Source organism: Terrapene carolina, unplaced genomic scaffold (assembly GCF_002925995.2).
Source record: "Terrapene carolina triunguis isolate 2854851 unplaced genomic scaffold, T_m_triunguis-2.0 Scaffold113, whole genome shotgun sequence".
Taxonomy (NCBI): Eukaryota; Metazoa; Chordata; order Testudines; family Emydidae; genus Terrapene; species Terrapene triunguis.
This window is the reverse complement of record NW_020664464.1, coordinates 9,685,728-9,710,246: the sequence shown is the minus strand read 5'-3', so window position 1 is coordinate 9,710,246 and position 24,519 is coordinate 9,685,728. Positions and strand designations below refer to the sequence as shown.

Below are 24,519 nucleotides of genomic sequence, written 5' to 3'. Positions count from 1 at the left end.
GCCAAAAAGGTCTAAGATTCATCACTCACCCAAACCTGCTCCTTCCAAATCTGATTGGCGCTGTGATCTGTGCCAGATGATGGTCTTCTTGCACCCAAGTCACACAAGTTCAAATCAGTCCTCAAGTCACTGCCAGATCATGCCTGCAACTTCTTGGGTGTGTGGCAGCATGCACCTTTGTCATGTTTCATTCTTGACTGCATCTGCGTTGCTTCCAAGTCAGGTTCTAGTCCATTTATACACACCCAACAGAGACAGTCTGAACAGTTGTTCTTGATCCCCTGTCATATTCTAGTTTCCCTTGAGTGGTGGAAGAATACAGGCAAAGTGTGTTTGGAGGTCCCATTCAACTATCCTCCACCTGCTATCGCAGTAGTTCCTGCCGCGTCTCTCCTTGGAGCTCATCACCAGGACTAACTAGGACAGATGGACTGCCCAAAAGTCCTCTTTACACATCCATGTTCTGGAGCTCAGAGCTATCAAGTACACCTGTCTGCGCTTCCTACCCATGATAAAAGGACAATGTGTCCACATAATGAGAGACAACAGGGCTAGTATGTACCACATAAATCACCAATGGGGACTGACATCCCCCTTTCCACAGAGGCTATGAAATTATGGAACTGCTGAACAGCCCTTGATATCCTGCTCTGGGTAGTCTTCCTACCCAATTAAAACTATTACCTCCCATGACTTGCATGCTATTCCTCAGTTAATGCAACCTAAAATTAAATACAATTAAAACACCATAGCTGACTATTTCAACAGGCGCTTCACTCAAGTTCATGAGTGGAAACTAGAGAAATCCATACTCGGACAGATATTTCTTAACTGGGGATTTCCAGAAACAGATCACTTTGCCACTGTAGTCAGTACGATGTTCTGTTCAAGGGGAGGTTTGGATTGCTGTGCTCTGAGGGACACCTTTCTCTTCTGGGTGGAGAATCTTGTATATAACTTACCTCTCCTGCTGCTGATCCTCAAGGACCTAAACAGGACAAAGCCACGGTCATCTTGATTGCATCAACCTAGCTGAGATAGGTTTGGTTTCCTTATCTTCCTCCTTAGGTCCACTGCATTCCACAAAAAGTGGAAACTACGTCAGATTACAAAGGATGAATATAAACAAGTAACACAAGTATGTAGGGCAGTGGTTCCCAAACTTGTTCCGCTGCTTGTGCAGGGAAAGCCCCTGGCGGGCCGGGCCGGTTTGTTTACCTGTCGTGTCCGCAGGGTCAGCCGATCGCGGCTCCCAGTGGCCGCGGTTCGCTGCTCCAGGCCAATGGGAGCTGCTGGAAGCGGCGCGGGCCGAGGGATGTACTGGCTGCTGCTTCCAGCAGCTCCCATTGGCCTGGAGCAGCGAACCGCGGCCACTGCGAGCCACGATCGGCCCAACTTGCGGACGTGGCAGGTAAACAAACCGGCCCGGCCCGCCAGGGCTTTCCTTGCACAAGCGGCGGAACAAGTTTGGGAACCACTGATGTAGGGACAAAATTAGAAAGGTCGAGGCACAAAACGAGATTAAACTAGCTAGAGACATAAAGGGTAACAAGAAAACATTCTATAAATACATTAGAAGCAAGAGGATGACCAAGAAGAGGGGAGGCCTGTTACTCAATGGGGGAGGGAGAGAGAGAACAATAACAGAAAATTTGGAAATGGCAGAAGTGCTAAAGGACTTTTTTGTTTGTTTTCACTAGAGAGGTTAGTACCAATTGGATGTCTAACATAGTGAATGCCAGTGGAAATGAGGTAGGCTCAGAGGCTCAAATAGGAAAAGAAGAATTTAAAAATTACTCAGAAAAGTTTGATGTCTTCAAGTCACCAGGACCTGATGAAATACATCCTAGAATACTCAAGGAGCTGACCAAGAAGATATCTGAGTCATGAGTGATTATCTTCGAAAAGTCATGGAAGTTGGGAAAGATTCCAGAGGACTGGAAAAGGGCAAATATAGTGCCCATAAAAAGGGAAATAAGGACAACTGGGGGAATTACAGACCAGTCATCTTAACTTCAGTACTCGGAAAGATAATGGAGCAAATAATTAAGCAATCAATTTGCTAACACTTAGAAGATAATAAGGTCATAAGTAACAGTCAGCATGCTTTTGTCAAGAACAAACTGTGTTAAACCAACCTAATAGCTTTCTTTGACAGGGTAACAAGCCTTGTGGATGTGGGGAAGTGGTAGATGTGGTATATCTTGACTTTAGTAAGGCTTTTGATACTATCTCGCATGACTTCTCATAAACAAACTAGGAAATACAACCTAAATGGAACTACTATAAGGTGGGCGAATAACTGGTTGGAAAACCATTCCCAGAGAGAAGTTCTCAGTGTTTCACAGTCAAACTGGAAGGGCATATTGAGTGGGATCCTGCAGGGATCAGTTCCGGATCCGGTGCTGTTCAATATCTTCTTCAATAATTTAGACAATGGCATAGGTAGTACACTTATAAAGTTTGCAGACGATACCCAGCCGGGAGGGGTTGCAAGTGCTTTGGAGGATAGGATTAACATTCAAAATGATCTGGATAAACTGGAGAAATAGTCTGAAGTAAATAGGATGAAATTCAATAAGGACAAATGCAAAGTACCCCACTTAGGAAGGAACAATCAGTTGCACATATACAAAATGGAGAGTGACTGCTTAGGAAGGAGTACTGCAGAAAGGGATCTAAGGGTCATAGGGATCACAAGCTAAATATGAGTCTACAGTGTAACTCTGTTGTAAAAATAAATAAATAAATAAAGAAAACATTCTGGGATGTATTAGCGGGAGTGTTTGTAAGCAAGACATGAGAAGTAATTCTTCTGCTCTACGGTGTGCTGATTAGGCCTCAACTGGAGAATTTGTGTCCAGTTCTGGGCACCACGTTTCAGGAAAGATGTGGACAAATTGGAGAAAGTCCAGAGAAGAGCAAGAAAATTGATTAAAGGTTTAGACAACATGACCTATGGGGAAGATTGAAAAAAAAAATTGGATTTGTTTAGTCTGGAGAAGAGAAGACTTGAAAGGGGACATAACAGTTTTCAAGTATATAAAAGATTGTTACAAGGAGGAGGGAGAAAATTTTTTTTCTCCTTAACCTCTGAGCAGAGGACAAGAAGCAATGAGCTTAAATTGCAGCAAGGACGGTTTAGGTTGGACATGAAGAAAAACTTCCTAACTGTCAGGGTTGGTTAAGCACTGGAATAAATTTGACCAGGGAGGTTGTGAAATCTCCATCATTGGAGATTTTTAAAGACCAGTTTAGACAAACACCCATTGCAGATGATCTAGATCATGCTTAGTCCCTCCATGAGTGCAGGGGACTGGACTAGATGACCTCTTGACGTCCCTTCCAGTCTTACAATTCTGTGATTCCCTCTATCCACCAAACCTGTTACCCTGTCAAAGAAGGAAATCAAGCTGGTTTGACATAATTTGTTCTTAGTAAATCCATGCTGGCTGCTCGTGATTACTCCTTCATCTCCAGGTATTTGCAAATTGAATGTTTTATACATTGCTCAATGTCTAGTTTTATACATTGTTCTCAAATTTCATTGCACTGTGACTCCCCCTCTGACAACAAAAATTACTACATGACCCCAGGAAGGGGGACCAAAACCTAAGCCTGCCCAAGCCCCGCTGCTCCAGGTGGGATTGGCCCATGGGCTTCAGCCCCAGGCTGGGGGCCTGTAACCTGAGCCCCACCACCCAGGGCTGACGCCCTTGGGCTTTGGCTTCGGCTATGGGCGGTGGGGCTCAGACTTCAGGCCCAGGCATGTCTAACTCCAGCCTTGGCGACCCCATTAAAATGGGGTTGCGACCCACTTTGGGGTCCCAACCCACAGTTTGGGAACCACTGCTCTAATAGCTTCCCAGGTATCAAAGTCAGGCTGACTGGTCTTCCCCTGCTCCACCTTTTAAAGATGGGCTCTATGTTAGCCCTTCTCCAGGCTTCCGGGACATAAGAACGGCCATACTGGGTCAAACCAAAGGTCCATCTAGCCCAGTATCCTGTCTTCCGACAGTGGCCAATGCCAGGTGCTCCAGATGGAATGAACAGAACAAGTAATCATCAAGTGATCCATTCCCTGTCACCTGAACCCTATTGTAGTCTTGGCCTTCACAACATCCTCTGGCGAAGAGTTCCACAGGTTGACTGTGCATTGTGTGAAGAAATACTTCCTTTTGTTTGTTTTAAACCTGCTGCCTATTAATTTCATTTGGTGACCCCTAGTTCTTGTGTTATGAGAAGGAGTAAATAACACTTCCTTATTTACTTTCTCCATACGAGTCATGATTTTATAGACCTCAATCATATCCCCCTCTTAGTCGTCTCTTTTCCAAGCTGAAAAGTCCTGGTCTTATTCTCTCCTCATACGGAAGCTGTTCCATACCCCTAATCATTTTTGTTTCCCTTTTCTGAACCTTTTCCAATTCCAATATATCTTTTTTGAGATGGAGCCACCACATCTGCACACAGTATTCAAGCTGTGGGCATACCATGGATTTATATAGAGGCAATATGATATTTTCTGTACTATTATCTATCCCTTTCTTAATTATTCCCAGCATTGCTTTTTTGACTGCTGCTGCACATTGTGTGGACGTTTTCAGAGAACTATCCACAATGACTCTAAGATCTTTCTTGAGTGATAACAGCTAATTTAGACCCCATCATTTTATATGTATAATTGTGATTGTTTTCCAATGTGCATTAATTTGCATTTATCAACACTGAATTTCATCTGCCATTTTGTTGCCCAGTTTTGAGATATCCTTTTGTAGCTCTTCACAGTCTGCCTGGGACTTAACTATCTTGAGTAGTTTTGTATCATCTGCAAATTTTGCCACCTCATTGTTTACCTCTTTTTCCAGATCATTTATTAATATGTTGAATAGGACTGGTCTCAGTAAAGACCCCCGGGGGACACCCTTGTTTACCTCTCTCCATTCTGAAAACTGACCATTTATTCCTACTCTTTGTTTCCTATCTTTTAACCAGTTACCAATACATGAGAGGACCTTCCCTCTTATCCCATGACTTCTGTTATCCATGATTTTGTAAATATTATTGCCAGTGGCCTCTCTATTGGTGAATTGATCCCCTCTTCAAGTCTGTCAGGGTGTTTTATTTCATCTCCATCCTCAGACGCTTGTGATGGACACATTCAAGCAGGACTGGAAGCTCATTTAGACAAACTCCAGATAAAGGGCTTGTGGTATTGGATGGAATCTTGATTACTCATAAATGTATTAAACTCCAAGCTATTTGTTTAGCCTTCAGGACTGTCCTACCCCTTCTCTGAGGTATCACTGTCCAGATTCTAACAAACAGTATGAGGGTGATGAAATATATAAACAGACAAGCGAGGCAAAAATCTTTCTCTGTCTGAAAATGATTGTTTTGTGAGAATGGTGCATTTTTCAAGTCAGCCTAATAGCTGCCAAGGACTGAGAACAATTTGGCAGATCATCTCAGTAGGAATTGCTTAGTAACCCATGAGTGAGATTTTAAAGACTAAATTCTGAGTCAGGTGTTCCTGAAACGGGATAAGTCATAGACTTTTTTGCTACTGATGCAAACAAGAGGTGCTCCTTGTTTTGCTCCCAAGGGGGACTAAGTCCAGGCTCATTAGTAGCTGCTTTTCTTATTTGGTGGGGAAAAGTTCTACCGTACTCTTGTTCCCCATTCCGTTAAACCCTGGAATCCTCAAGAAAATACAACAAGAAAAGGCCTATATAATATTGATAACTCCAGTCTAGGTTCATGAGTTTTGGTTTTCTGACCTGATGCACCTATCAGTCCATCCACTTCTTCCACGTCCAAATGTTCTGGACATAAATTTCACAGAACTATGCTCTGGTACTCTAAGTGTACATCTAACAGCACGCAGACTAGCTGGTTAAATTCTATTGATAAAAGCTGTTGGGAGGCAGTTTAAGATTTTGGATTCAGAGCAGGAAGTCCTCTGACAAGGCTAACATATGAAGCTCAATAAAAAAAAAATGTTTTTCATTGTGGGCTTTTCAGAGGCATATTCAACACTTTAGTCATCTATTTATTTTATTTTGGATTACGTGTGTCCCTGAAACTCTCTAGACTTTATTGCTATTAGATTGCATTTGACCATGATCTCTGTTTCGTCTGCCAACTGGGGGTCATTTGCTTCCCACCCAATCTAACTGTATCAAGATTCCTAAAAGGACTAAGTCATATTTCATTCAATTAAGGATCCTTTTCCTACATGGGATTTGAATGTGCTACTTCTATTATTAATGGGTCCTCCCTTTGAATCTCATGTTACTGTGTTCATTATTTCATTTTTCCATAAAAGTGCCTTTTTAATAGCTATAATTTTGTGAATGAAATACAGGCTTTGATAATAGGTCCTCCTTACATTGTAAGGCTGGGGCTACTCTCAAATCATACCCAAAATTTCACCAAAAATGTTTGATTTTCACATAAATCAATTTATACATTTGCTGGTATCTTCCCCCTGGCATCATTTCTCTTCTGGGGAGACCAAACTTCATACACTCTATTTACACAGAGCTATATCATTTTCTCTCTCTAGAATGAAGCAATTTCCTGGATCAATCAGGCTTTTTGTGGCTATAGGTGGCAAATATAAGGATCAGGCTGTTTGCCTCTTGGAGGCCCGTGAAGTGGGTTTCAGAGAGCATTAAGATATCCTATGCATTGAATAAACTACTCTTTTCTTGAGGAGTTAGGGCACATTCTACTAGAGCTCAGGTGACATTGGCATCTTGTTGTCGTGGAGCCCCTACTTCTGAGATTGTGTAGGGTAGCTACTTGAAGTTCTAGTCCTAAATTTACCAGTTGCTACTCCATTGTGACAGCTTCCAAATCCAGGTGCTCATTTCGGCAGGTCATTATTTAGATAGGACTATCACACACACACACACCTCCTTAAGAGGTAACTGCTAGCTAAACACCTGCAGTGGGATCTCTAAGGACAAATGCTCGAGGAAGAGAGTTTAATTACTTTACAGTAACTGGGATTCTTCTAGATTCTCTTCTCCACAGGAATCCCATGACCCATCCTCCTTCCTCACTGATGAAGAGTCCTTTACCTGGATGTTCTGTATTGGTGAAGGAACTGAGCAGTGGTTGGGGCTGATCTACCTGTTCAGGGGCCTGAAGGCATACAGGGCATATGCACAGCCCCAACAGACATTGCTGGCTCAAAGCTTGCGAGCTCATGCACTGGGATCTGGGTGGGCAAAAGCATCTCAAAGAACTCCAGTAACTGTAAGGGAAATAACCTCTCTTTTGAGTGCCTCTGTGATTTCCCGCTTATGGTATTTGGCATCTCTGGTATTAAGCTACGAACCTGCATAGAAAAGATGTGTTTGTTGGGAAATGGAGGAGTGATACCACATTTAAGATTACATCATTTGTCTTTGTAAGAGAGCATGTCTCTTGATCACTTCAGTTTCTTTGCTACTGCAGAGAGGTAAAGGAAGTACCTCATGTGTCTTTCAACTAGTTATTGCATATTTTCATCCAGTTTCTTGTTATAGTTAGTTACATAGTTCAGAGTGATCTATGTTGGGTTTCTTCCTGGGGCTATGTTGGGACCTGAACTGCACAGAAGGTTCAAAAGATGCACATCTGGTTCAGTTATATTTCCCAAGACAGATGCCCATGTTAGGTTCCTGATGTTCCTGGGAGAGATTCACATCATAGCCCAGTGCGTGATCTGCTGCTGCAACTTCACTCTTCAGAGGAGGAGGGACAGACAGTTGAGGCGGCAATCACACTTGGGGCTTGTCTACATGAACATTTAGTTCTCACCAAGGTGAGGTGTAAATCTACCCCACATTAGTCTGCTGTGCATTAACTGTCCATGTGGACCCTGCTGACATGCACTAACAGTTCCTTAGTGCGCTTTGATCTACTTTGTTCTGAAACGGGACTATAACAAATACTGAAATAGGATGTAAACTTGAAGTACTTGAGAAACAAACACACTTCATTTGTTTGTTTGTTACTTCCCTCGTGGCAGGTGCTGTCTTTGTTCTGGGAGGCTACTTAACAGGAATGGTAGGCTGTCTGTAGAGCTGCTCTGATTAAGCAGCTTCTGTAAATAGAATTTAATTTCATGCAGGGCAGTGCTTAGTGAAATCAGTATGCTAACATACTGTGTGCTAATATAACATATTGTATGCTAACATACATATTTTTGTTTCTAGATACGTACTGTTTAAGGATACTATGTTAAAAACGTTGTAGAAAATTACGCTTTATTTGCTGACAAAAATGCTATTTGTGTACTGAGTATAAGCTCTTCCCCACAGCACTCCTCTCCTGGAGCTAGCACCATATTGTATATAAAAATGGAGAGTTATCAACAAACTATAAACTTTCTACTGGTCTCAAGCTACTGCATGTAGCTACCACCAAAACAACAAACAGGAGCCCTTGAGTACTTTTTTCCATAGAATCTGCCTAAAGAATAAAAAAAAAAATTGAGGTCACCCTGCAGAAAACTTCACCGTGCTAATTTCTGGTTCATGAGTGGAGCATGACAGTCATTGCAGGTATATAGACCCTCAGAAGATGTAGTCTGATAGTTTTAGTTAAGAAATTTAAAGCTTGGTCTACTTAAATCAGTGGAAAGACTCCTGTAGTAGTAGTAGTTTTTGTAGTACTGAAGAATCCCAGTCATAGGCAGGGGCCCCATTGTAGTAGGTGGTGTACAAAGAGATCAAAAAGACCGCCCATGCCCTTTAACTTCAGTTAGTGTTGAGTTAGGCCCATAGTGTATTTTCTCTTTTGTTGTATGGTCTGTTTGACTCTGTGATTTGATTGTACTAAGTCTAGACCTTTTTCCTTTTCAGACCTCAGATCAAAATTGGAACCCATGTTTACATGATGAAGCTACCAAGTTGTTCTATAAGGTAAAATATAGGCAGTGAATGCTATCGTTATAACAAAACATTTTCAGAATAGGCTCCATCTCCTGTGGATTTATGCTTTTGCTTGGTAAAAGATATAATCTATTTCTGTGTCATCAAAACTGGAGGGAGAGAGAGTGCATGTCTGTTTGTGGAGCATTTGGCTATTTTAATATCCATGAGAAACCTAAAAATAATGGGAAGTACTGAAAGAGATCACAGTGCATTTGACTTCATAAACATTCTGTTTTATCTTCAGCTTGTACGTCTGGATAATCTTTTTGCTTACTGGAATGTGAAGTCTGTGATGTTCTACCACGGAGGTTACGATGAATCTTTGGTAAGTCAAATATGACATAGTGTATCCAGTACTTCCATGTTTCATGTTGTGAAATGTTCAATATACACCTCTACCCCGATATAACGCGACCCGATATAACACGAATTCGGATATAACACAGTAAAGCAGTGCTCTGGGGGGGCGGGGCTGCGCATTCCGGCGGATCAAAGCAAGTTCAATATAACGCGGTTTCACCTATAACGCGGTAAGATTTTTTGGCTCCCGAGGACAGCATTATATCGGGGTAGAGGTGTAATTCCTATTCATTAGGGATCCAGTTCTGCTCGAAGTAAAGTCAGAGGCAGTTTTGCCATTTGCAGGATTGGGTTGTATGTTAGTAACTATTCTGTTGGAAGAATACTGAATGTTAGATTAGCATACACAAATGTGTTGTCAGGTTTCAGAGTAGCAGCCGTGTTAGTCTGTATCTGCAAAAAGAACAGGAGTACTTGTGGCACCTTAGAGACTAACAAATTTATTTGAGCATAAGCTTTCCTGGGCTACAGCCCACTTCATCAGATGCATAGAATGGAACATATAGTCAGAAGATATATATACATACAGAGAACATGAAAAGGTGGAAGTTGCCATACCAACTCTAAGAGGCTAATTGATTAAGATGAGCTATTATCAGCAGGAGAAAAAAAACTTTTGTAGTGATAATCAAGATGGCCCATTCCAGACAGTTGAATAGAGATGGGGAGTTGGGTCATTACACAAATTGAATCTATTTCCCCATGTTAAGTATCCTCACACCTTCTTGTCAACTGTCTGGAATCGGCCATCTTGAAAGCTTATGCTCAAATAAATTTGTTAGTCTCTAAGGTGCCACAAGTACTCCTATTCTTTTTACAAATATGTTGTGGCATAACTTATTCTTCTCAATCTATCCCAGGTCACTTAAAATTACCAGTGCATTCTGTATGATGGAATGGTGGTTGTTGTTGTTCACTCATTACATGGTTGTTAAAATCTGACATCCCTTAATAAAAGGTTTTTATAGATTTAAATTGAGGGCAGACAGACTTGTTTTAAAATATATTCTGGTTTCAGAGGTACTATTTCTTCTAAGCACGTTTAAGAAAATACTTTATTTTAGCCTTTGTTATATAAAAACGTTTGTCATGAAGTGAAAATGAAGCTCTCAAACTTTAAATTTTTATTTCATAAATAGAATAATTTAAAGCATGGAGTTGCCTGCCGCAATGTGATTCCAGAAGGTTATGATTTTGGTAAGTGTTTCTCTCACTTTCTGTATTTTCAATACTTAACAGACTATTTCACTTTTATTTTAAAAGTACTTCACTTTTAAATGAAAGTTTTTCTTTTGTTTAAGATCTTAAAGAACATAGCACACCTATCTATTCCAAAATGCTGATTACCGTATATACTCGTTCATAAGCTGAATATTTTTGGTAAAAAAGTGACGCATCAAAGAGCGGGGGTCGGCTTATAAACAGGTCTACACCAAAATTTGATTATTTTAAACTCTATGGAATCATTGAATTGAATCTCTAATACATTGTCATTTTGTTTATCTGGAGCATCTGCAGGCATGGAGCCCCTCAGCTCCCTGTGGCCGTGGTTCGCAGTTCCCAGCCAATAGGAGCTGCGGGAAGTGGCGCGCCACTTCTGGCAGCTCCCATTGGCTGGGAACAGCAAACCGCGGCCACTGGTACCTGAGGGGCTCCGTGCCTGTGAATGCTCCAGGTAAACAAAGCGTCCCGACCCACCAGCGGCTTACCCTGACGGGCCAGGAGCCAAAGTTTGCCAACCCCTGAAATATAGGGTGATACAGTTTTTGCTATTTTTACCTAACCATCTTGGGGGGTCGGCTTATAAATGAACGGGCTAATGAACAAGTATATATAGTAATTCTTTTCTGCAATGGAGCTCTATATTATATTTGTGTCTTTACATTTGCCACAGCCATTACAGCATGTAAACTCCTTCTACAGAAATGTTTTTGCTTAAGAACTAAAATAGACAACAATTATAAACCATACGTTTAATGTCACCATTCCTTGTTCATATAACAGATGAGCTGAATTTTAAAATAACAAAAGCGTTTAAAGTAATAATGGACACTTAAATGAAGAAAATACAGCTCTCTATGATGCTGGACCAATAGTTTTAGTGTTAACTAAATTGTATTGAGGGTATTTTTTGGAAATAGGTACAGTAGCAGCCACCCATAAGTGTCAGTCAGTAAAAATGCATTGTTCTGTTAGTTGTATTGTGATCTCACGTTCATACTTCCTTTGGACTTCATTTTGAGGAGCATCACTAATTGTAAAGTTAGTCTGTTGTGCAACAGTTAGTCTGTTGCACAAAATACACTTTTTCATACGTTGTCTTTCTGAGAAGTATGCTCACGGTAAATTTGCAGAAGGAAGAATACAACCAAAGGAAGGTCTGCCTTTGGAGCCTGCAAATGTGAAATGTCAATTTTTGTAACTTCTAAATGTCAACAATACTTTTGGCTATTTTTAGTGTTCAAAAAAATTGCAGTTATAATGTTAACTGGTTACAGGGTCATCAAGGTGAAAAGCTTCATTGAGTCTCCCCTGCTTCTCCCTTCTCTCCACAAAAATACCAGTTTGTCGCTTATTCAGTTGTTCCTACACCTCGTTCGTTTACAGTCGTCCAGGACTGGTCTGTGAGGCCTGCAAACGTGGGTCCCCTGGGTTGTGAGGCCGGAAGAGGGACTACTCAAGTAGTTTCCAACAGCTTTAAGGTCTGTTGTGAACTTTTTTCAGACTGTTTGCCTCTCTGTGGAATTATCAGGGCAATCCCTAGCAATAGTGGTGGAGCTCTGAGCTCCCTTGCTGGCACATCAGAGAAGCCAAAGGGTCAAGGAACCTGACCGTAATCCCCCACACCCTCAGAAGCAGTAAAGCCAGGTAGGGATGGAAGGTCATGATGATGTGGGGACTACTACAGCCAAGTTCCATGCCTTTCTTTGTGGAACTTAGGAGCACCGCAGTACTGGACACTGGGCTTCTGGATATGTCCCTAGCAGATAGCAAATAACTGGGATACTTTACAGTAATCTCTCACAAATTGAGGAAGACAGGAGAGACCGTACATGAGAGAGGAAGGATGAACCCATGTAAGAGTAGAAAGGAGGCACCGTGGGAGACCTTGACACTGAATAGGGGAAGGAGGAGAAGTTGTGAAATATAGAAGGATCAAAGAGGGCAGAAATCAAGTGTAAAGAGGAGCAAATAGCAAAGGACCAATACAGTATGTGGAAGAGAACAAGAGAGGTGAGTCAAAAATAATTTAGTTAGAGGAGAGCAAAGGAAGAATTTCAAAAAGGAAGAGGAGAGAAGATGGATGAGCTAAAAGGGAAAGAAGAATAAGGAAAATGGTCAGATGGCAGGGAGGGGGAAGAAAATGATAGTTGGAAAACAAGGTAGAGAAAATGAGGGAAGAAGAAGAGACAGATATGCATAAACTTTTAGGTTAGTTAATGTTACATATTCTCCTTTATCTTATTGTATTTCCATGGCAGATGTCCTGTATCTTCTTGAGTTTGAAAGAAATGTCAGGTGATTTCAATAAGGCATTTGATACAGTTCCACATGGGGAAATTATTAGTTAAATTGGAGAAGATAGGGATTAATATGAGAATTAAAAGGTGGATAAGGAACTGGTTTAAAGGAGAGACTACAATGGGTCAAACTGAAAGGTGAAATGTCAGGCTGGTGGGAGGTTACTAATGGAGTTCCTTGGATTGGTGTTGGGGCCAATCTTATTTAACATTTTTATTGTTGATCTTGGCACAAAAAGTGTGCGCTAATAAAATTTGCAGATGACACAAAGTTAAAGTTTTTTTTTGGTATTGCCAATACAGAGGAAGATTGGAATAACAGACAAGAATCTGGATGACTTTGTAAACTGGAGTAATAGAAAAGGAATGAAAATTACTAGTGCAAAATGCAATGTCATGCATTTACGGACTAACAACAACATTTTTACTATAAGCTGGGGACTTATCAGTTGCAAGCGACAGAGAAAGAGAGAGAACTGGGTATATAGGTTGATCACAGCATGTCTGTGAGTCATCAATGTGGTGAGGCTGTGAAAAAGGCTAATGCAGTCCTAGGATACATCAAGTGAGGTATTTCCAGTAGAGACAGGGAAGTGTTAGTACCGTTATACAAGGCACTGGTGAGACCTCATCTGGAATACTGTGTGCAATTCTGGTCTCCCATGTTTAAGAAAGATGAATTGAAACTGGAACAGGTGCAGAGAGGGGCTACTAGAATGATCTGAGGAATGGAAAACCTATCTTCTGAGAGAGACTCAAAGAGCTTGGCATGTTTAGCCTAACCAATAGAAGGCTGAAGGGCGATATGATTACTCTGTATAAATACATCAGAGGGATAAATACCAGGGAGAGAGAAGATCTTAAGTTAAGCATCAATGTGGACCCCAGAACAAATATATATAAATTGGCCATCAACAAGTTTAGGTTTGAAATTAGGTGAAGGTTTCTAACCATCAGAGGAGTGAAGTTCTGGAGCAGCCTCCCAAGGGGAGCAGTGGCGGCAAAAAACCTAACTGGCTTCAAGACTGAGCTTGATACAATTATGGAGGGGATGGTATGACAAAACTGCCTACAAAGGCGTGTGGCCCATTGGCGACTGTAGCAAAAATCCCCAATGGCTGGAGACAGGACACTAGATAGGGAGGGCTCTGAGTTAGTACAGAGAATTCTTTTCCAGGTATCTGCCTGGTGGGTCTTGCCCACATGCTCAGGATCTAACTGATCATCATATTTGGGGTCAGGAAGGAATTTCCCTCCGGTCAGATTGTCAGAGACTGTAGGGGTATTTCACCTCCTTCTGCAGCTTGGGGCATGGGGTAACTTGCAGGTTTAAACTAGTGTAAATGGTGAATTCTCTGTAACTTGAAGTCTTTAAACCATGATTTGAGGACTTCAGTAACTCAGCCAGAGGTTAAGTGTCTATTATAGGAGTGGGTGGGTGAGGTTCTGTGGCCTGCAATGTGCAGGAGGTCAGACTAGATGATCACGATGGTCCCTTCTGACTTTGAAGTCTGAGCGTATGAGGGTGGCCATTTTGAGTGTTAATATCATTCTTCACTCTGGATTCTGTAGACTTGGCGAGAAGGTAAAGAAAATAACCTAAAATTCACCAGTATGTGCATATGCATCCCTCCAGCAGATGCTTTTGAAGAATTATTTAAAAAAATCTTCAGATGTTGAAAACTACTCAAATAGGTGGGCTGCACTTCTGCAGCAGATGAGGCTGGTATTGGTGTTGAAAGTAACCCTAATAATCATCTTGCTTGTCTTCTCCAAAAACTTAAAGCTAGCCGTGACTGTAAATGCTACATTGCAAAGCATTTGTGGCTGTTATGGTCTGTCATGGCAATAATCCTTTGAAAATACAAGTTTACTTCTTGTTGAGGTTGTAAATTTTCCAGAGCAGCCATGTGGTCTGTCTTAAAGAATGGTAAATCTTTCAGCTTTCTACTTAGGTTTCTTTCTTGAAAGTGTTCTCACTGGGTTTTGAAACTTATACTGTATTCATTTAACATTTTGCTATGGTTGAAAATTTTTTGGTGTCTCTTGGCAATCACAATGGCATAACTGTAACAAATATATTTTAACTGTACAGAGATGTTTAGCATATGTTGTTATAGATTATTTGATACTGCCATGAAAGCATATCATTCCGAATGCATTACTACCTTCCAAAAGAAAATAATATACTGTACAAAAATAGAATAATTTTCTGGTATTATTTTAGGGTTATACAATCAAAAAAGAGGACACGGGGAGGAGGAGCCCCACTCTAGCCCCACCCCTGCCCCGCCCCATCCACTCCCTCCCACTTCCCACCCCCTGACTGCCCCCCTCAGAACCCCCAGCCCCCCCCCTGCTCCTTGTCCCCTGACTGCCCCCTCCTGGGACCCCTGCCACTAACTGCCCCCTAGGATCCCACCCCCTATATAAGCCTCCCTGCTTCTTCTCCCCTGACTGCCCCCTCCTGAGAACCCCCCACCCTAACTGCCCCCCCTAGGACCCTACCTGTCCCCTGACTGCCCCGACCCTTATCCACACCCCCATCCCATATTCACACACCCCGCCCCCAGACAGACCCCCGGGACTCCCATGCCCTATCCAACTGCTCCCCGCCCACTGACAGGACCCCCAGAACTCCCGACCCATCCAACCCCCTCTGCTCCCTGCCTGCCTCGACCCCTCTCCACACCCCTGCCCCCCGACAGCCCCCCCAGAACCCCTGACCCATCTAACCCCCCCTGCTCCCTGTCCCTGACTGTCCCAACCCTCTCCACACCCCTGCCCCCCTGACAGCCCCGCCCCCCCTGAACTCCTGACCCATCCAACTGTCCCCTGACCAGGGCCGGCTTTAACAAGAGCCCAGGAATCGGGCTGCGCTCCGGCCAGAGTCGCGGGGCTTGGGGCCAGGCCGGAGGTGCTCGGCCGGGGCGGGGCCGGGCCGGCCGCCCTGGGGCCTGAGCCGGGCCAGTGCGCTTGGCCGGAACCGGGGCCGCCGCCCTGGGGCCCGAGCCAGGCCGGAGCCGCTGGGGTCAGGGCCGGCGTGCTCGGCCGGAACCGGGGCCGCTGTCCTGGGGCCCGAGCCGGGGGTGCTTGGCCGGTGCTGCTCGGCCGCAACTGGAGCCGGTGCCCCAGGGCCCGAGCCGGGCTGGAGCCGCTGGGGCCGGAGGTGCTCGGCCGGAGCCGGGCCGGAGCCGCTGGGGTCGGGGCTGGGCTGGGGCTGGCCGGGGCCGGAGCCACTTGGCCGGGGCCGGACTGGGCCGCGCCGCGCCTCCCCAGAGCCCTCCTCCTCGCGTCCCCCTCGCCCCAGCTTACCTGCTGCTGCCCGCCTGCCCCTGCTTCTTTTCAGACTTCCGGCGAAGATCTGATTCGCAGGAAGCAGGGGAGGGAGAGGAGCAGGGGGGCGGAGCGTTCAGGGGATGGGAGGAGGGGGAAGACAACTGCGGGGCTGGGGGCGTGCTAAGGCTGCAGGGGACGGGGGGAGCCGAGAAGGGGCTTTGGCTGCCGACTGGCGCCACTTTTCGATCTATAAATAGCCGACCGGGGGGAAATCCCGGACATTTTTAGATTTTTAGAAATCCCCCCGGACGGCTATTTATAGATCGAAAAGCCAGACAGGTCCGGGGAAATCCGGACATATGGTAGCCCTAATTATTTATCAATCAGTGTTACTTGTGTTGAGTCCTGGTGTCTTATGCTTATGTCATAGGTATCCTTCAAAAACTGCTTGAAACTGTATGTACACAATCTTAGCTTACTGTAGGAATTTAGAATAACAAAGGAGATGGTTGTTTCTCTGAATACTCTAAATTCTCCTTTGAGTGGCTTCTGCATATTCCCACTCATGAGATGCACCGGCTGTGTGCAACTCAGATGTTGTAATCTGACCAGCAGTGCCTGTTGGAATGCTCACGTGCCCCTTCCTGTTTGCTATAAAAGGGAGGGCATTGCTCTCCAGCCATCTCAGTTCCTTCCACTTGCCAACTGTGATGGATTAGAAATGACTCCGGACCTTGGGTCCAGATCCTTCTTTTACATAGTGCCAAGATAGTTTCTTGGCACTATGTAAAACATTCTGTGTTTTAGATAACTTCTACTGTTTTTTAAATAGTTACTGTTAAGCAGTTACTTAGTATAGGGTTTTATTAGCTTAGTAACTTAGTTTTTATTATAGATTACGTAACATTAATAAGCTTCGACTCTGGACTAAGACCTCATGGTGGATCTGAAGATCAGATAACTAGGCTTCAAATGCTGCGCCTCTTGCTCTTTGTTTTTTCCAGTGTTGGATGCACAAACATGCTCTCTTACCTGCCTCAGAGAAGGACATTCACCCTCCAGGTGTTTCATCTGCAGCACCTTTATCCTGAGAGCATGAAAGGAGAGACAGAACAGGTTACAAGCCTTACTCCTTCAGGAGGCCAGCAATTGGACAGTATGGTTGGCTATGAGAGAGAGCATAGACCAGCTTTGGTGTCAAATGAATTTGTGGACAAGACTAAATGTCATAATCTGTTGTCAGTACTGAAATCCTCGTCAGATCCATCTTCTAAGAAGTTAATTGCAAAAGACCCAAAACTTGTGGATCAGAAATCTGAGCCATCAGTGGAAAACTGCCTCTATGAGCAGAGCCAGTCCACAAACAAGAACTTCCTTGGCTCCTGTTGCAGCAGAACAAAGTAGAGGATCATTACCTGGCAGTAGAGCTAAGAAACACCTGGTTGTGACAATGGATCCAGCTGTAGTACCAGTTCCCAGAGACCTGGATCTTGTACAGAAATCATAGTATCGCTAAGGACTCGGTTCTCAAGACACAGGGAAGCAGCAAAGGGTGATATTGGATGCGTGTATCAGTTTTGATCCTTTTACCCCACCTCCTATAATGAGACTGGAGGAAATCCATTGCTCAGATGCCTCTTCCTTGATTAGATCTAGAGAGTGTAGATCTACAACAGAGATCTTCTCCAGAATCAAAAGTAGCAGAAATGGCTATACAATATAGCTTTTTGTGGTTTTGGACTCTGTGTAATATAAGCAATCTTAGAAAAATTCCATTGAAGTGGAAGAAATTATCTTTAGTATAAATACAGGTATAAATTATATCTCAGTTTTAGCTACAAGTAATCAACATCTAAGACTGCATACCGGAGTGGATAAAAAGTCTTACCCCAAACATAGCTTTTTAAAAGTAACCTACAAATCTCACTGAAAAATGTGTTTGGGTGCCCCCAACTGCCAGTTTAAGTGAGGAGTAGGCAACATGTTATAGTTATGAAGGAATTTTGTGAAGAGATTTGCAGGTCACTGTCAAATGACAAGATTAATAAATTAATTGGATGCTATGTACAATAGTTGGATGTTGGCATTCACATATTTAATGCTATTATCCTGGAACCTTCACTAAGGCCCCAGCTATGCAGTTGTATCCACAAAGGTGCCTGGTTTTACCTATGCAGATGCAACTTGCAGAATTGGGAGCCAGATGATGAATAGAAACCTGCCCTGAATATTTAGACAGCTATTAGTTTTCTACTGCTCCTCCCTAGTACTTTCCTGCATCCTGTGTAAATATGATGTAGATGTTTACTTAGACTTAGATTTGAAGCTTGAAATGTCAGTAAATCATTCACCCTTTAACAGAAAATGACAGTTTACCAAAGTTTGTTTTCATCAGTTGTCAGTATTTCATTTTCTGACATTTTCAATTTGCTGAATTGAAGATTAAGTGAAATTAATATCCGTGCAGGTACACCATACCCGAAGCAATGAATAGCCTCGTTTCTATAATATATTGGTGCAAATTGAGATCACCAGTAAAATTTTAGAGAATAGTACTTGTCATATGGTAATAATTGGTGTAGTGAAATAAATATTATGGTTGAATGCTTTTCCTAATGCAACAGAGAACTCAGCATCATAAGAGGCAAATAAAACTTAAGTTTTGTTGCAAATTGAGATTACTTCTTGAAATTGACTTGTGATTCTGTTGAAGAGAATTTTGTAAAGAAATTCCCTTTCAAATGTCCACTGGTTTGGGGTTTGGCTCAGTTCAAATTGAGTACAGTATACTTAAGTTGCCTTAATGCAATTCTTGTGTTCTGAAATGTGGTGTTTCAAGTGAATGGCATGATGTAACTTTCAGTGGAGTCTATCCTGTGTAAATATTGGACTGTATTAAATAACTTACTTGTTTTCACATTTGTTTTGTTTAATTCACACTTTTTTCTAAAATTCTATTTTCTAGTATTCCGTCCAATTTCCGCTAAAGCCAAACTCCGTATGAATCCTCGATCTGATTTTGACTTTTCTTCACCAAAAATGGACTTAGATGTAAATTTACAGGATATAGCCATTGAGTTCAATAAACCACAGGTAATGTTTCTTTGTGAGATTCAGTTGTTTGATTCAATAAAAATATCAGTGGCTTTATTAGTCTGGAACTTCTTCTGCTGAGTTTTTCAGAAATAAATAGTATAAAAACTTTCAGAAAAAAATGTTCTATTAAAAGGAACCTACTAAATTAAACCTCTTTGAACCCTATAGTGTGCTTGATTTTAAACAATACTGCTTTGGAGACATTTTGGTTTATATTGTGTTAGTCTTGCTGCAAATTATAACATTTTGACTTGGTATATTTTGCATAGTACTTCAGTATTATGGAGCTCCTTGAGTCTATTGATATGATGACCCGAAATCTGCCATACCGGAAGTACAGACCCGATGTTCTTTTGCACAACAATGCCAAGATGTGGTAAAATCTCTTTTAAATACATTTTTATAAATTGTTTACTTGAAATAATTTTCTGATGATAGTTTTCCTCTTTAAATGAGAGTGTGTTGCATAAATTCCCCACAGAAATTTTTGCTTATCTGAGTTTTACTTTATACATTTTGTAGATCTACTTCTCCCCCTACACTCCCTCTCCTCCTTCCCTCCTAAGTTAGCTTGTGGCATCTTGAAGTGTATCGTGATTTTAACAGTGTATCACACTACAAGTTTTTATCTGTTGCCATTGCAGCTTCCGTGAAACTGGCAATACATTGATTCTTGTCCATTTCAATATACTTTTAATTTACAAGAGAGGAACTAATCTGAACGGATATGTGATGATATAATGGGCATGTACACATCCACAAACCAAAATGAATTCATGCAAACTGCTTTCCTTGCATATGTCAAGGCCAACAGTAAACCCCCGGAGACATAACTCACTTTTAGGTAGCTAGGATATGGTTAAAAGGGATTTACTGCGACTGTCATTCTGAGTATACTATCCTGGGTAGATCCACTCTCACTCTCTTCTCCCGATGAGTTTAAGGGTTTTGTGCAACTGTGCTCTGGTTTTTAATACTTTATAGTTTAAAAAAAAGTGAATCATTGAGAGGCTAGGATACAGTAAATACAGCATACTTACTCAAAGCTTGCAACTGTTGTTTTGAGCAGCACATTTCTAGAAACTTCTGAATCTGATAGCATTCTGATATCTGTAGTCTGAGGATGAAACTCCAGTGTGGCTTTGGAGGTCATTAGTTGAAGATTACTACTGTTAGCTATAATCTTTTTGCATGGAGGTGAAGATAAAAGTGGCATGCACTTTTTTCAGAAGCTCCCTGTAGGTTTGCAGAAAACACTTGTACTTCAAAGGATTAGGACAAAGCAACCTATTAACCTCTGAGAAAAAAACGGAAACCGTTAAGTGATACCCTTCTGTTGGACCAGAGGATTGGTATTTGACAAGGTGTTACCAGGGCTGCCGAGAGCGGGTTTGGGCCCCGGTGAAAATTTTTTTTCAGGCCCCCCAGCTGGGGCGGACCAGCTAAACAGGGTTGACGAGAGTGGTGGGGGGGGGGGGAAGCCGGGCCCCGGGCTCCCTTCCAGACCGCCGGGCCCCGGTAATTTGTACCGGCTTCCCCCCCCTCTCGTCGGCCCTGGGTGTTACACCCTTGTCCAACTTGGTCCCATCTTTTTTGGAGATGGGTCAGTGTGGAATATGGAAAGAAGTGCTTTTAACTTTTACTGGTATATAACAAACACTTTAATTTGTTTTTGCATTAGGTGGAAATACATTATTAAAGGTATTCTGGAAGTAAATGTTCAACCCAAGCTTAATATGTGGTCATGGGAACACATTCGACACCATAGAAAACAAGTGAAGAACTACAAAGAGATGTATAAAATGAAGATAACATCAAAGAAACCTAGTGAAGAGATTGTAAAATTGTTAGAGGTTAGCAATTTTCAATTTGATATTGAGCACCCGAATTTAAAAGTATCTTGCTAATTTCTTAGCTATAAATGGTCAGACACAGATGGTCAGAAGTTCAGTAGTAAAATTCAGTAAAACTTACTAAAGGTCTGATATTGCAACCTTATTCACATTGACTAGTAATATGCTTTGTAAGTAGCACAGTTGTACTAATTACATTGAGTAAGGGTGGCAGAATGAGTCCTTAAATTAATGAATAGAGTGAAGAAAATTGGAGGTTGTTTTCCTCTGGTTCTTGCCTTGAAAAGTGAAATGCTTGATTTATGTTGAAAGACCTATGTACTATATAACAAAGTATAAGATTATAATAATTAGAGTTGTATATAAGAGCTGCCATACTGAGTCAGAGCAGTAGTCCATTTAGCCCAGTATCCTGTCTCCAGGAATAGTCGATATCAGAGCTCAGGGGAAGTGTACAAAACAGGACAATTTTGGGAAGATCCACGCCTGTCTTCCGGCATTCAGAAGTTTAGAGTCACCTCAAGCATGGGGTTGCATCCCTGACCACGTTGGCTAGTAGCCATTGATGGACCTATTTTTCATGAACTGATCTAGTTTTCTTTTAATCTGTTGCACTATACTGTATATATTTATATATCAATAAAAGTAAGTAATATATCTTACCTCTTCTCGTCTTTGCCACTCCTGCTAACTGTGTGTTGCCTTTGTGTGTTTTATTTGTATAATTTAGATGGTAAGCTCACAGAGAGTTTGCCATCTTCTGTATCTGTAAAGCACCATTCCTGCCGATGGTGTAGTATAAACTATGGAGATGCTTGGTGATGACTGAGTAGTTAGGTTTGCATTCTAAAATTGTAGTGTTAATTCTGTAAGGGTGTGTCAACAGTAGAAACCACTTGGAGGCCACGTTCCCCTTACAATAATCTTATTTTTCCTGTCAGTTATATTCATCCTTTGCTCCTTCACTCCTCTCCAACCTAGGAGCCCTCCACTTGTCAAATGGTTTCATTCCAAAATACAATTTTTGCACAAACCAGTAACACCAGTTTCAAAATTCACACAGTTGTAAATATCTCTTCCAGTTGAGCTACAAACCTTGTAAAGTGTTTAGTCCTTTTGAATGGGGATTTAAGTCCTTTTTTTTTTTTTAAACCTTTCTTCATGCCTCATGGTAGTGCATACCATTTGGCTGCAATCTCCAGTTGAGAGTTCTCTACATCCATTTTTGTTGTTTTGTGAATACTTTTGGCTGCAAGACATTATAAAAATGTACACAGTGACTGTTTTCAGAAGGTAGCATCATTAATAGATGAATTCTCACGTAGGGATCATCAAAAGTATTAGTAGGCGTAGTCAGTAGGCTGACCCCGGGCCAAAGCTGGACTGCTAGATGCTTTTGCATGAACCCAAAAATATTTTTATGTACTTACTATTTTTTTTTATTATTTTCTCTGAATTCTTGACTATACCTTGCCCAAGAATTGGACCTTGACAAAAATAATTGACTACCCTGGTATTAGTATTTATTATGTTATATAGATTCTTAAAAGACTAGACCATTTAGAGGTAAGGTGGAATGGAACTAACCGTTGGAGACGACAGTACAGTATTTATAGTAATCATGTCTTCAGAGGGTAATATGTGGGGTATGCAGAAATAACCAGTATGTTGGACTACTATGTCTTGTGCCCCAGAATAGGAATCTAGATAGGATGCTATCTTCAAATGACAGTGCTGGTAAGTAAATTCAAAACAGTACAGATAAAGTTACGCAGGTAGAGCTTATTAAAAATGCTGTGTTCGTGAAATATATTGTAAATAAGGAAAAAAGTGCTTGAATTATTCGGTAATGGAGAATATGCTACTTCGCACAACAGATGGTTTGGGGAAAACAATACAGAAAGTTGGAGCATACTGAATAAAACAATAACAGACGTCGTTAAATATTTGAATCATGTATCATTTTTATTACCTGAGCAGTTAATATTGTATTTTTTTCACCTACTTTCTAGGAATTCGAAAAGACCCTGGATATATTTAACATCACGTTAGCAAGACAACAGGCAGAAGTTGAGGTAAAATTGCTATAATTAAGTTCACTGAAAATAAAGTAATATATAAAATGGGATTTTGGGTTGAGGAGTTCTTAGGCAGATAAATTGTTTGACTCCTGCCTTTTAATTGTAAAGTTTGCTCAGTTGCTCATTGTCTTCCTGTCTTTGACTGATAGTTACATGTGAGTGATTGGGCTGAGTCCGTTGTCAAGCAGCATCGTGAGTGAACAGGAATTTGGCCCCATAATCTTCTTTAAATAACCTGCAGCAAATTTCTTTCTATTTTTAGCACATACGGCTTGTTCTGAATATGTAATGGGTATAGAACTGCATAACTTACCTTTTTCTCAGCTGCAGTACACACTTCATTATTTTATTCTTTCTTTTCCTTCTGGACAAATGACTGGAACTAAAACCACTATTTCAGGTACAGTACAAAGTTCCTGACATTCTTGATTACTGCTGGCAGATGTTGTCCCAAATATAAGTAGCACAAAATAACCACACATTTGTAATCACATAAGGTCAGATTCTGCCACCTTTACTTGGTTAGTAGTAAATTTTTATTAGATTTATCTTTCCTAGGGTTTTGTAGTGTTTGTTCTTAACATAGTATCTGAGCATCTTTCATAGAAAATAGATTGGAAATAGAATAGTGCGGGGTAGGCAACCTATGGCACGTGTGCCAAAGGCGGCACGCGAGCTGATTTTCAGTGACACTCACACTGCCTGGGTCCTGGCCACCGGTCCAGGGGCCTCTGCATTTTAATTTAATTTTAAATGAAGCTTCTTAAACATTTTAAAAACCTTATTTACTTTACATACAACAATAGTTTAGTTATATATTATAGACTTATAGAAAGAGAACTTCTAAAAACGTTAAAATGTATTACTGGCTCGTGAAACCTTAAATTAGAGTGAATAAATGAAGACTCGGCACACCACTTCTGAAAGGTTGCCGACCCCTGGAATAGTGTCTAGTCGACTTCATGGAGTCTTGGCTTTTCTCCCTTAAAACACAACTCAAGCGAGAGTAAGGGTGGCAAAAACTACCTCATAGTGAGTTGATAGGTCGACCTCATGAGCCTTATTCTACAGTGATGCTTCTGATCTTATGTCTAAAACTAGCTTTTTTTATCAGTAGAAATTCATAAATATGAACTCTGAATAGACCCCTATGAATTTAAACAGCTTTGCTGCCCAATTTATAGATGTGTATTTTTGCTTTAGTTAATCTTTTTGACTACTGTAGCATAAGAGAGCATCTGTATGCTCACTATACAGGTAGAGAATTTATATTATAACCTGCTTAAGGACAGATTTCTGGGGTAGCATTCCATTTGGTAAATTAAAAAAATTGTTCAAACCTTGGATAAAGAAACAAAATAGAACAAAAGATTTCATATCAGAAAAAATGCTATTGTTT

The 24,519-nt window shown here is 41.5% G+C and overlaps 1 protein-coding gene across 2 annotated transcripts in view; it reads left to right on the top strand.

Moving 5' to 3' along the window:
* The window catches only part of VPS13A (vacuolar protein sorting 13 homolog A), a 273,789-nt gene that overhangs the window by 29,374 nt on the left and 219,896 nt on the right, over positions 1-24,519 (top strand). For both annotated transcript variants that reach the window (XM_026652410.2, XM_026652411.2), the window contains exons 8-14: positions 8,859-8,918; positions 9,175-9,255; positions 10,430-10,487; positions 19,056-19,183; positions 19,456-19,562; positions 20,868-21,039; positions 23,052-23,114. In XM_026652410.2, the coding sequence (XP_026508195.1) occupies positions 8,859-8,918; positions 9,175-9,255; positions 10,430-10,487; positions 19,056-19,183; positions 19,456-19,562; positions 20,868-21,039; positions 23,052-23,114 (669 nt within the window). The remainder of the gene's footprint in view (positions 1-8,858; positions 8,919-9,174; positions 9,256-10,429; positions 10,488-19,055; positions 19,184-19,455; positions 19,563-20,867; positions 21,040-23,051; positions 23,115-24,519) is intronic.